Source organism: Homalodisca vitripennis, chromosome 1, assembly GCF_021130785.1.
Source record: "Homalodisca vitripennis isolate AUS2020 chromosome 1, UT_GWSS_2.1, whole genome shotgun sequence".
NCBI classification, from domain to species: domain Eukaryota; kingdom Metazoa; phylum Arthropoda; class Insecta; order Hemiptera; family Cicadellidae; genus Homalodisca; species Homalodisca vitripennis.
In genome coordinates, this window is record NC_060207.1 from 93,141,206 (window position 1) to 93,153,907 (window position 12,702).

A 12,702-nucleotide genomic window follows, 5' to 3' on the forward strand; every position below is an offset into this window, starting at 1 on the left:
TAATGTAAGCTTTACATTTTTATTATAATGGACTAGGTATTCATCACAAAAAATGAATATCGTAACCATAAATTGAAAATAAAAAAAAAATAATTAAAGTGTGGTATTATTCAAAATTTTAGATTTGTATTTTAATCAAAACTATTCGATAAATTATTAAAATTACTTGATTATAAAATATTACCTTGAGATGAACCAATGAACAAAGATGATTTTCATACATCATCGGGCTTCTGAAGTTGATATGGCAAATCTTGCAGGATGGGTTTAGAAAGTTCTTCATTTCCTGAAACAAAAATACACAAAATTAAATAAAATAGTCGAACAGTTTATTACGAATAGCTGTGCATTTGAATTATCTTTAAGTTTAACATTAGATGCCAGAGAGACAGTAGTCTATAAAAATGTAAAAGATATTTTAAAACACAACAATTTGAAAACTTTACAGTGTCTTTACACACAATATATATTTATTAGAATGAGTATGTTGAAAAATATCTTATGAAAAAATTGAGTAATAGCTATTGAATAAATAAAACATGCTACTAATCATAATAATGAAGTAAAGTAATTCATACAATGTGCTTATCAGACTCTAAGTGCTCTGACTTCAGTGACCGATAGTTGAGCTTGCAGATCAAACAGAAGAAAGGTCTCATGTTCATCTTCTTCAATTTGCACTCCTCATCAAGATCTCTCTGTTCAGTTCGTTGTTCTAGTCTCATTTTAGCAAGTGCCTTACGGACTTTCAGGGTTAAACTGGTCATGGCTGCCTGATGCTTGGATGAATACAGGTGAACCATATAGTCCTGTAACAATGGTCAGTTAGAATTAGAGTGATGTACATATCCATAAACGATTGTATAATGCATGCTTGCCAATAATTCTGTATGAAATTCTTTCAGTCATGTAACTAAAAATTATGTATCTATAATAATTTACACATCTTGTTACAAAAAACATTGTAATTTTGAAACTTTTAAGGAAATGTTATTTTATCACAAACAGAACTTCTATTCCCCCGACTGCCAGCCCAAATACTATAATGATATGAAAATTAGCAAAGTAAACAGTTTTAATGTGTTTAATCTACATAGCCTGACAATGTTGTTAAAGAAAAATATGCTGAATTTAATTTTGTTAGCAATTTTTAATTTTAAAAAACTTAGAAATTTTACTCAATCTTTAACTAATAAATCTCTACATTTCCAGTCATTTTGTCCAGATTTAAAAGTTACTATCTGGGGTTTCTTGTTCATTTTTTGTCCATTGATATTAAACCAATTATTTAGGTTACTTATATAATTTTTTTATGAGCGTAGGTATACTGCCTGGGGATAATGTCTCCTGACTACCACAAATGTGTCACTTGCATACTGTTTAACTTTGATAGCTGTCACTGAAGTAAGACTTTGACAGGTCAAGGGCAACACATCTAATTTCATACAAATCCCATTTTTCTAAAAGAAGTGACCCATTCATTGTGCTGAATGGCTTTGAGGTCACAAAAATAGCAACAGTTGACATTCGCCTGCCAAAAATTCCCATAAAAAACAGTTAGGTTTGTTTTAGCATCTATAGTAGATAATTTCTCAGTAAAGCTTAACTTTTCTGGATTGATTATTGTTTTTTATGGTAATAATTTAATGTCTGACAGACATAGAGTAATAAATTGGACAAAATTATTTTATGAGGAAGGAATTTGCCTATGTTTTCTTATTTGGGTAGTTACAGAATATTTTATATATTGGAAAACAACAAATTGATGATGATAAATAAAAACATAGGGTAAATGTAGGTATATTAATTTTGAAATTCTTTTAATTAGAAACAAAGGGATCTCATCCCAGCCACAGGAAAATTTATTTTAAATTTTATTGTGAGAGAGAATATTTATTTGTATTAAAGATAAAGAATCCTGCAAGTTTGGAAAACAACTAAATTTTCTTCAATTTTTAGGAAATGATTGTTTAAGTCAACTGCCATCAAATTACCTTAATACTAAGATCACAATAATTTCTTTTAAATTCCAATTCTTTTCAAGGATTTTGAATTTTTGAAAATTTTCCTTTAAGGGAAAGCTAAATTAAAATGCATTTGAACTGAGTCCTTTTTTGAAGCGTACAATTATATTTAAAATATTTTAAAGAAATTCTGTGCATTTGAACTAATTACATATTTTAAAAAATTGCCAATAATATAAAGAAAGCCTTCTGTATGAGTTCTGCAAAGAATCTTAATCAATTGTGTTTATTAATTATTATAGTATCTCTAATAGCTTGTATACTTGACTTACTGAAATAATTTGCAATGGAATATAAACTGAAACTCACTTTGAAAGTAATGCAATTGGTATGACAGTGTGGACACTCCAGTTTCATGAAGGGTTGTCCAAGATAGTTCTTCCTTACTGTTGTATCCACATCACGCCCCTCTGAGTCCTGTTTTACAGTAACCTGCAATGCATTTCATTTAGCTATTTAATCTGAGTATGCCACACTTGTCTAAAACTTATTTAATCCTCAAGATGTCCTGCGAGCAGATAAGACAGATGGACTATCACAGAGAAAAAACTAATACAAAAACTATGTTCCGCCAGGGTTGGACATGCACCATCACAGAGCATATTCTTGTCTGTAAATTAATTTTCATGCATAATTTTAAGTCTGGAGATAGAATCTTTCTCAGCATGTCTTGCCTCATCATACATTAAAATGTTTGTTATTTAAATTAGGTATAGCAAGGATCACATATTAAACATTCCAGTGAGTTAGGGAGGGTACTACAACAAGAATACACTGAAATCACATTAAGAGTACAGGGGAAGAATGTACTTTAACCATTTCTTCTTATTATTATTGGGTTTTCACTGATTATTGGTCTTGAAATTCAATAATTGGCTTGATAAAATTATCAGGGAAAGAATGTACTTTGTCCAAGCAACACTGGGGAAGTATGTACTTTGTCCATGCTGTTTTTTAGCATTGTCATTAGTAGCCTACAGATGATTCAGTCATTCTGTAGTTTCATGGCAAAGGTTGTGTTTTGTGGAATAACATTGCAAGTTATATTCTATAGTGTGTAGTGATTTCTTGTATTGTGGAAAGTGTTTTGTTGCAATTGGTGACTTATAATCGCAGATATTATAGAAGAATATATCACCAAAACACAGAAAAGTAGGAAAAGAGTAATTATTGGCAGAATGAAAGATGCAGCTAAAAGAATGAGAGCTCAGTCGTTTGAGTTAGGTGAGAATTGCCTTTATAAGCGGTATAGATGCTTCCACGTAATACCTGAAGTTGAACAAAAACGAATTCTTAGCGCATTCAATGAATTAGGTGCAACCTTAAAAGAGCCTAGGAACTCACAAGCATCATACCTTTCTGAATTGATTACGGATCTACCTGTTACCAGGCGTAGGTCCAGAGCAGGTAACTCATGACTTTAGTTTTGCCTGTAGAGTTAGGGCTACAGGTGAAGGCAGAAACTCTTGTATCCAAGTTTGCAAGAAGGTGTTTATAGCTTTGCATGGATTGACCAAAAGACGATTAGACACCATACAACATTCACTTAAAACTTTTGGTGTATTGCCAAAAGATCGCAGAGGTCACACAAATCGTCCGCGTAAACTAAGCGCCAAATAGAAAGTGTATGTAATCACACTACATCATTTAAAGGGTGTCAGAGCCATTATTCTGGTAATAAAATAGAGAAGATTTACCTTCCAGATAAACTATCTGTTTAAAAAAATGCATGCAATGTACAACGATGAATGTAATGAATCCAACAATGTTGATAAAATTGTATCATACGAGTCGTACAGAAGTATTTGTAATAGAAAATCCAATGTCTCATTTAGATACCCACGCTCCGACACTTACTCAATCTGTGATGCTCATAAATCTCACTGTACATAGCTTGAAAACATAATAAGGTCTTTACCAGATGGAAGCAGGGAAAAAATGAAAACTGAACACGATCTATGTAAGAAAATAACTGCCCACAAGTTGCATCTTAAAGAAGTACAAACTTTCTATATGCGGAAAAGTGTAGCTCGTTCAGTTAGTGAAATAAATCAAACCACATACAGTCATTCTGTATGGATTTCCAGAGAAACCTTAATTTTCCAAACATCACGAGTGATGCCTACAACATGAGGAAACTATTAATTTTTTATGTTTCATATACTTGAGCTGTCAACCAAGGAATCCGTTTTCTATTGCTACAATGGAAGTAATTGGAAGAAAAGGCTCCAATGAAGTTGTATCTTTTCTTGATCACTATATAACGCAATATATAGACAAAAATGTTAAAAATCTTGAAATTTTCTGAGACTTTTGTGGAGGACAAAACATAAATTATACACTGTTCCGTTATATCTATTATGTTGTACATAAAAGGAAAAGATTAGATACAGTGAAAATCATGTTCCCCATTAGGGGACATTCGTACATGGAGTCGGACAGAAATATGGTTATTATTTAAAGAAAATCTAGAGTTGAAATTCCTGAAGATTAGATACCAGTTGTACAGTCATCACGTCAACATCCTGTACCCTTTAAAGCAGTTGAAGTGGACCAATGTTTCATTGAGTTGCAGTAAAAACCCCATAAAATGTTATACATCATGACTCATACAATAGTGTGTGGATATCTTCTCCAGTAGTTCTACAAGGAATAGTCTACAGAAAACAGGAGTTTACTGAGAATCTTCGACCAGCTTCTAGCAATGAATTCATACTATCTCCTCATGCTTATGACAGTTCTCTTGTTATATCATTCACTAATATTACAATTTAAACTAATTAGACTTAGCAACAAAATTACAATAATATTCCATACTAAGTCGGTCATAATACAAACTCTCTTTAAGTCATGTAATTTAATATTAATTTATAAATGAATGTTTTGTTCCAAGTTTGTTATCAATATCTGAGGCAAAATATGTGAATTTGAACTAAAATTTTGTATTGAAAGAAGAACTAAAGAGTATTACAGAAATTTACCACATGGACAAACCTGCAACTAAAAAATAAATGATGGACCAACTCAACTAATATTATTGTTTTTAAACTATTTCAATGTCAAATGTACTGAGTAGATTTAAATACACAATAAAGCATAAAAATGTTATTTGTCTCTAAATGGTTTCTCTTTTAACCAATATGGTTGGTTTTAAGTTAACCTAGATTGATAGAAAAACATGTTTCCCCTGTAAAATTGGTACTTGTGTTGAAAAATCCTACTTTACTGAGCAACAATTGTTACTTAAAGTATATTATTTACTATATTTGTGTGATTTATTAGTTTACCATACTCAATATGAAAACTGATATAAAACTCTAATAATTAAATGGCATTCATAGCTTTTAAAAACTTCAAACTGTTGTCCTGTAAAATGTTTTTAATGGACAAAGTACATTTTCCTCCTGGGCTCCTCATATGTCACAAACTTTTAACATTGATTTTCTTCTCTATTATTTTAATCTATGAATAAAGATATCCCATGTTAAAACATATGACTATAGACCAATGAAAAAGTATTCGCTAACTCTCAGCCAAATCCCATGGACAGACATGTACTACCATCGAACTCAGTGTTCCTTATATAGAAATAAAGCTTTGTGCAAAACTTCAAGCCTGCAGGTCTTTCATTTTTAAGATTCATTTTTAACTTGCAAGTAGTCAGAAATGTAGTTTCTCCAGCCTCTGAAGTGATAGGCTTCGCTAAAACTTAGTCAACAATTCTATTTTTATTTCAGCATTTAACAAGCAACCATTTAACAAATCAATAAAATATATATATATATATATATATATATATATATATATATATACATATATTGAACCAAAAAAGTAGTTAATATACTAATTACCCCATATATCATTAATTTTATCACTTAAAGCTAATAACCTAAATATAAGACCTACTATTTTTATATTTCTTAAGCATAATTTGTAATAAATATCAGAATCAAAGAGTTGATAAATTATTTGATTAAGTTTTTGATTGGATCATAGCTGAATTGTAATATTCATCTCCGAAATAAGAATACCTATAAAAGTAATAGAGTTTAAAAATGAAAAGAATAGCTGGAAAGAAATATTTTAAGACAAGTTCAAAATTTTACTATTTTCACTTTATTTACTTACTATAGTTTACTATTAATAAGCAACTTATGTTCAACTTACATGAATGTCTTTTCCATCACTGTTATCGCCCTTATCTTTTTCACTACTTTTCCTCTTAGGAATCTTGCGTTTTACTACCTTTTTAATAACTTTCACCACTTTCTTTACTTTTTTCTTTTTCTTTTCTGGCTCATCCTTTTTCTCTTCACCTCCCTCTTCATCTTCATTTTCAGTTTCCTTTTTCTCCTTATCTTCTTTGTCACCTTCTTGATCTGCTTCTTCATTTTCATCATCAGTCACCTCCTCTTCCACCTCTTCTTCCTCTTCGACCTCCTCCACTTCCTACAATCAAAATTTTAAAAAACTCGTTACTTTCCTGAAAGCACTAATAAAACAATAGAATACTCAAACTAAAACAATTACAAAACTTCACTCTTTTTATGGTTCCAGATAAAATTGTATTAAGCTTATAAGGACAGCTATACTATTATGTAACTTTTTGCGTTCTACTTACCTCATCATCCTCATCATCATCTTCATCCTCGTCGTCCTCATCATCACTGCCCTTACCAGCAGCTCGTCTCCTCAAACTATTAAAACAACACAGAAAGGTTGCTAAGCATATCAAATGAGATGTTACACTAACTATAACTATTCCTTTAATAGTTCACAGAAATAATATATCTTACAATTGCAATGACGATTACAATTACAAGTTTTTGAGCAACTCATAAAAGTAGTACTCAATCAACTTTTCACCAGTTACTGAAACTATATTGTAATTATATATGAATATAGTACACTATGAATACTTTTCACTGGGTCAAAGTAAAAAGAAGGTTTACACCACCTGATGTAGTTTTAATACAAAGACTAAATTGATTATTGATGTAAACATTTTGAGTCGAATGTTTTACATTGTAACAAAATACTGAATCCATAAACTAACTCGACTCTATAATAATAATAAAAATGAATTTTTAAAATTTACGTGATTGATGTTTAACCCTTACTCCTTGAATTACTTTTAACAAGAACTGGTAGCCAAATCGATTTACCATTTGTAGGTTTAAGCGTGATTTGTTATTATAGGTGTTTTTTGTTATGTTTTGTCCTCTTATACGGGTTTGACAGTTTCACTCTTGAAAGTTGTTTAGTAGCTTATATAAAACCTCTGATCTGAGTACTAAAGACATTTATTAAATTTTAAAGAACCAAAAATAAATAAATGTAAACATGCTTTTTTAGTTTTTATTTTAAAAATTGCAGAAAATGCCTAACATTTGTTTTTTAAATGTTTTTTTTTTTCAGGATACCACATATATTGATGGTGTACATGCGTATAAATACCATTGAAGTCTTGCATGGCCAAAAAACTATACAAAAAATAATTTCAAATTAATGTCCATAGTCTACAATTCTTGCAGTCATAGGCCTCTATTAGAAATAGTTGATTGCAAATCATCATCTTAATTAGTGTTCTGAGGATCAGTATTAATTTTCATCATCAGTTAGGTTTACATCATCAAATAAAAAATCATCTTCAACATCATCAAAACCACTAAAACTTCTTGAATACATCTGAATATTCATTTAAGACTGCACACATTACATGCTGATAAAAAAAAATCCTGTTCTGTGCTCAAACAATCACTAACACAATAATATATCACTTAAATGAAAGAAAGGAATCCCCATTTCCAAAGAAACAATGAAAACGCATCACAGTTACAGAATTGTTGAAAGAATTAAACACAAACAACCAGACCAGTTCAGACTAAAATCGACGATCATGGCAATAAACCAAAACAGCTGATCTGGAATTACATTTTTGTAATTTGGTGTGGAAGCAACCATTTGTCTCAAAGTTGATTATTTCATTTCTTTGTATCATAATATATGTTCAAACTGATTTTTGTTTGGTTTTCAGTGAAATATTCAGTCTATTACACAATAAGCGTCAAGTACACAGTAGGCAGGTCAGCCCCAACCTGCAAGGGCTCAACGAAACAACACATCGGCGGGCCGGTCCTGCCGTGCAAGCGCAAACGGTTAAAAAACCTCACATTTAAAAACTCCATACTCTTGGAACCTTCCAAAACAAAATTTGTATAAGCATATTTAAAATTGTTTGCAAAAACATGAATTTAACCTAGTTCAATTAATTAGGAATAAATAAGTTTGTATTTATGTTATGAAATATCTGATAAAAATATTGACGAATCCAAATTACTACAATCTTGAAACTTTTTATTGGTTAAGACTGACCAACTTACTTATCAAAGCTATTAACAAATACTTCCTCTGTACCAAACATAGTATAAATTTACTTAAAACTACAGAGTTATCATGTTCCCAATTATTGCCACAATATTGTATACTACTTATAACTTTGTTCGCTTACTACATGAAAATCGTATGAAATATCAAAAAACATATAACAAACATTATCATATATGCTATAAAACCTACATAAAACTATTCCTTTTCTGAACTTTGATAGACCTTCATCTTGACACCTTAAGAGATAGTAAAATGTGGAATACTACATTTGTTTATAAGTACTTAATATAATTTTTTTAATGTATCATTTTGAGCCTATGATAGAAATTAGTGAGTTAAAAGTTTTGCTCGAATAAGATTGGCAGCCATTTTAAATTAATCCAAGCACACAAAACAGCTACTTAGACATATATTTCATGCACTCCTGCTATAAAACTTGAACTTTTGTTAAAACAAATCAATCCTCTGATTCAATTATTTGTGCTTCCAAGAAAAATCTTCAACTACACAGACCTGTTTATTTAAAAACATTTTGACTGTGGGGAATTTCAAAATGGTATAATACTATTTACTACTTTATAATAATAAGAGTATTTTAATTATTACTAAAGTAACTAATTTCATTAATATTATTTATAATAATTAGTAATCTCTTTGAACTCTATGTTTTATTATAAATAGCTGTTGCTTTATAAACAGCTGTTTAATTTTAAACAGCGTTATTGATCGTTGACCAGAAAAAGGAATGAATATTATCCCTCAAAAAGTTAAGTAGTTAAGGGACTCCAGAACCTGTGTGTTATCTATCGCTTATCTCTAAGTATATAATAAGTCTGTTTATTTCACTCTGTGATGAGGTTGTTCATTGTCAGTCTATGTATCTAAACCTTTCCCTCCTAATCAATATTTATTACCTTGTTACAGTCATTAACTATGCCTAGTCAGTATTCTGCATATGAATATGCAAACATGCATTTTTTGATGTGAATGCCATGGCAATGGCAATGCGGCTGCTATCATATATCAGTAAAGGTTTCCAAATGCAGTGCGAATTCTCTGATTATTGCGTTTTCATAAACGTTTGATCAGGTCTTCTTGGAAGCCAGAATACCTTGTAATCGACATAGAGAAGGAAGACCTCATATAGAATTTGATGAAAATGTTGTACAAGATGTCGAGGATAATCCATATGCCTCCGTAAGGACCATCGCTGCCAGGACGGGGGTATTAAGATCAACAACCCATAGGATATTGCAAAGGCAACAGTACCATCCATATCATGTGCAACTTGTCCAGACTTCACTACCTTGTGATTATGCTGCTAGGGAATATTTCTGTTGAAGAATGTTAGAAAAATATAGAGAAGATCCAAGGTTTTTAAATAAAATCTTTTGGACAGATGAAAGTACATTTAAGATAGATAATTTATAAAACAGGCACAAACTACTCTTGATGCAACCGAAAATCCTCACTTGATGGGATTAGATGAGTCTCGGCATCAATTTAAAGTAAATTTGTGGACGGGCATTTTAGACGGCCAAATCATCACGTCTTACAGTTACAAGATACGATAAATAGTGAAGTTTACTTCCATTTTCTGGAATATGAGTTTCAACATCTATTGGACGAGTGCCTTTGGCAACACGGCAACAGATGTGGTTTCAGAACGGTGGATGGTCCAGCTTACTACACAAGGGTGGTGCATGATTTCTTGAATGTGACCTACCTGGGCAGGTGGATCGGCCGACAAGGTCCCATTCTGTGGCCTCCCACATGCCCTCACTTAAATCCACTTGAATTTTACTACTGGGGTTATCTAAGAGATAGAGAGTTCGCTGAACCCATAAATAATATTTAAGAACTGCGGCAATGTATTCATCTCTCTGGTCAAGAATACAATGCTTCCGGAAGTGTGCGAAGAGTCAAATGATAATTTTTAAGAAGATGCAACTCCTGTAAATGAATGACAGTTTGAACATTTGTTATAAGGTCAGTTTCAGACTAAACCGCTTGATAGAAACATCAAGTGGGTCTTTGACCCCAACATTACCTCTGAAAATTTTGAATAATAATTGTGTTAACTTTAGAATAAAATGTTTGAAAATCTAATATTTTTGAAGTGTCAAAGAGTATTATTATACCACATTGTAATTACCCCATCATAAAAATGTTTTTAAATAAACATGTCAGTGTTGTGACAGATTTTTCTTAAAAGCACAAATCATTGAATCAGAAGATTGATTTGTTTTAAGTACTTTAAAATTGAATTTACTTTTAGTTCAATGAGGTAACTGTGATAGCATTCACCTGTTTTTAAGACCTGACATGATGGCTTTAATTCAAAGATAACATAATTACAAATGTTTAATTTTTTAGCATGAGTGCATGAATATAAGTCTAAAATAGCTGTTTTTGTGCTTTCCAATAAAGAGTCAATATCTCGAAAACCAAGCAACTTTTACTGGAGTCATGTTTTGTTATTTGGGTTACTCATTAGCTGATCTCTCATCCCATTTAATATTATTGTTGACTTTTGGGACACCTGTATATAAATGTTCAGATTATTGTAGTTTTTAAATCTAGAGGTCATGGCCAGAGAAAATGTAAATCTTCCTGAAATTGTCATAAAAACAATTGCAACAGGCAGATTTATATTAAAGGAGTGTTTCATAGTAGTCTTCATGACAAAAGTTAAGCTAAGCTTTAAGCTGACAGAACATGTAAAAGTAAAAATAGTAGTATCTTTCGTCATTTGTTTACAATGATTAATACTAACTAATCCGAACTTTTTCAGCATGTAAGTTCCTTGACTTTTCTCTCATTAGATTAAAAATAACACTTTATATAAACAATCGATTGATTATGACAAACAATGCTGAATTATTTGGACTAATAATACGTTTTCACCACTGTAATTATTTTGTTTTATAATTACTTCATTTGAGGAAAAAAATGTTGTTTTTCTTCAATCTGAGTCTAATATTATTTATCTATTATAAACGTTTTTATTACAGATCAGCTTTTAACAAATTATTAAGATAATATTATTAATATTTTATGAATATGAATTGCTATAAATCCTTCACTAATTTTGTTTTAAAGCAGGAAGTCATTTATTTCATTTTAATTACTCTAATAAATGAATGTACAGGTGTTTCATATAAGGTATCAATTGATTATGAGAAAACAGATTGGACTACAATTTAAAACTATCTGATCTCTCTACAAAATCAACACTTGAAATCAGTTTAAATCAGAATCAGAAATATTCTTATGAATGTTTTAGTTCCAGGTTATTTCTAGATAGATATGGGATTCAATTCACAAATTTAGCAAATGTAAACCTATGTATTGTTACGTAATATAATTTTAAAGGCCTTGTACAATAATTTTCTCTAAAAATTATCCTTATTGTAAAAGTCCAAATTTTTAAAAATTCAAAATTATAATATTTCAAGTTTTTATAATAACTTAGAATATTAAACTTATAATAATATGGAAAATATTATACCACGCACATAACTTTCATTTAGCGCTATTTAATATGTGTTATTTAAACGATAATTAGTCTTTCAAGAAATGTTAGTCATTATAACAGTTGTATTAACCACTGATTTTAATGAAACAAATGATTAATGGTCATAACACAGATGTTTAACTTTGCCGGAATAATTTTGTTTGTTTATTCATAGTGGTAAATACCATACAATCAATTTTGTATTTGAAATAATACAATTATCCTTAAAAATATGTAATATTTATTTTAACATTCCTTTAAGTTGATTTAAAACCATTCTGATCTGATTTATTACAATGTTATTCCCTTATTAATCTAGAAATCCAAGAGGCAATTAACCAATAAAACCAATCTAGATTTATTTGAGAAATCAATCATGCTAAATATTTTGGTGTAGGATAAATTAGGTTAATCAAAAGGGTTAAAAATATGTAACAATTGATTTTACAGATTATATTTTTTCCTAGCTTTATACACCTAAAACTGACCATAAGATACATAAATAATAGTTATATTACTATCAGACAATATTAAAGTCTGAAAGTCGCCACTTCAATAGTCTACTTATGGTTAGCTTACGCTGGTTTAAAGTTTATTTTAATGTCTCATAGTTAGTTTTAAGTGTGTCAAGCTATGAAAAATACAATCTGTGGAGAAATTACTACTTCAATTTTTAAACCATTCAACCTTCACTAAAATTAACCCTTTTAACCCCAGCCATTTTTCCATGGACTTGCCAGAAAGCCCATGGCGATAAGGGACCGTAGTGCA

The 12,702-nt window shown here is 30.4% G+C and overlaps 1 protein-coding gene across 1 annotated transcript in view; it reads right to left on the reverse strand.

Moving 5' to 3' along the window:
• Nucleotides 1–12,702, reverse strand: part of LOC124366689 (DBIRD complex subunit ZNF326) — a 53,787-nt gene that overhangs the window by 15,994 nt on the left and 25,091 nt on the right. Inside the window, exons 7-11 of the mRNA XM_046823289.1 lie at nucleotides 6,646–6,721; nucleotides 6,192–6,473; nucleotides 2,334–2,456; nucleotides 579–809; nucleotides 185–286 (exon numbers count right to left, since the gene is read on the reverse strand). Coding sequence (XP_046679245.1) covers nucleotides 185–286; nucleotides 579–809; nucleotides 2,334–2,456; nucleotides 6,192–6,473; nucleotides 6,646–6,721 — 814 coding nt within the window. The remainder of the gene's footprint in view (nucleotides 1–184; nucleotides 287–578; nucleotides 810–2,333; nucleotides 2,457–6,191; nucleotides 6,474–6,645; nucleotides 6,722–12,702) is intronic.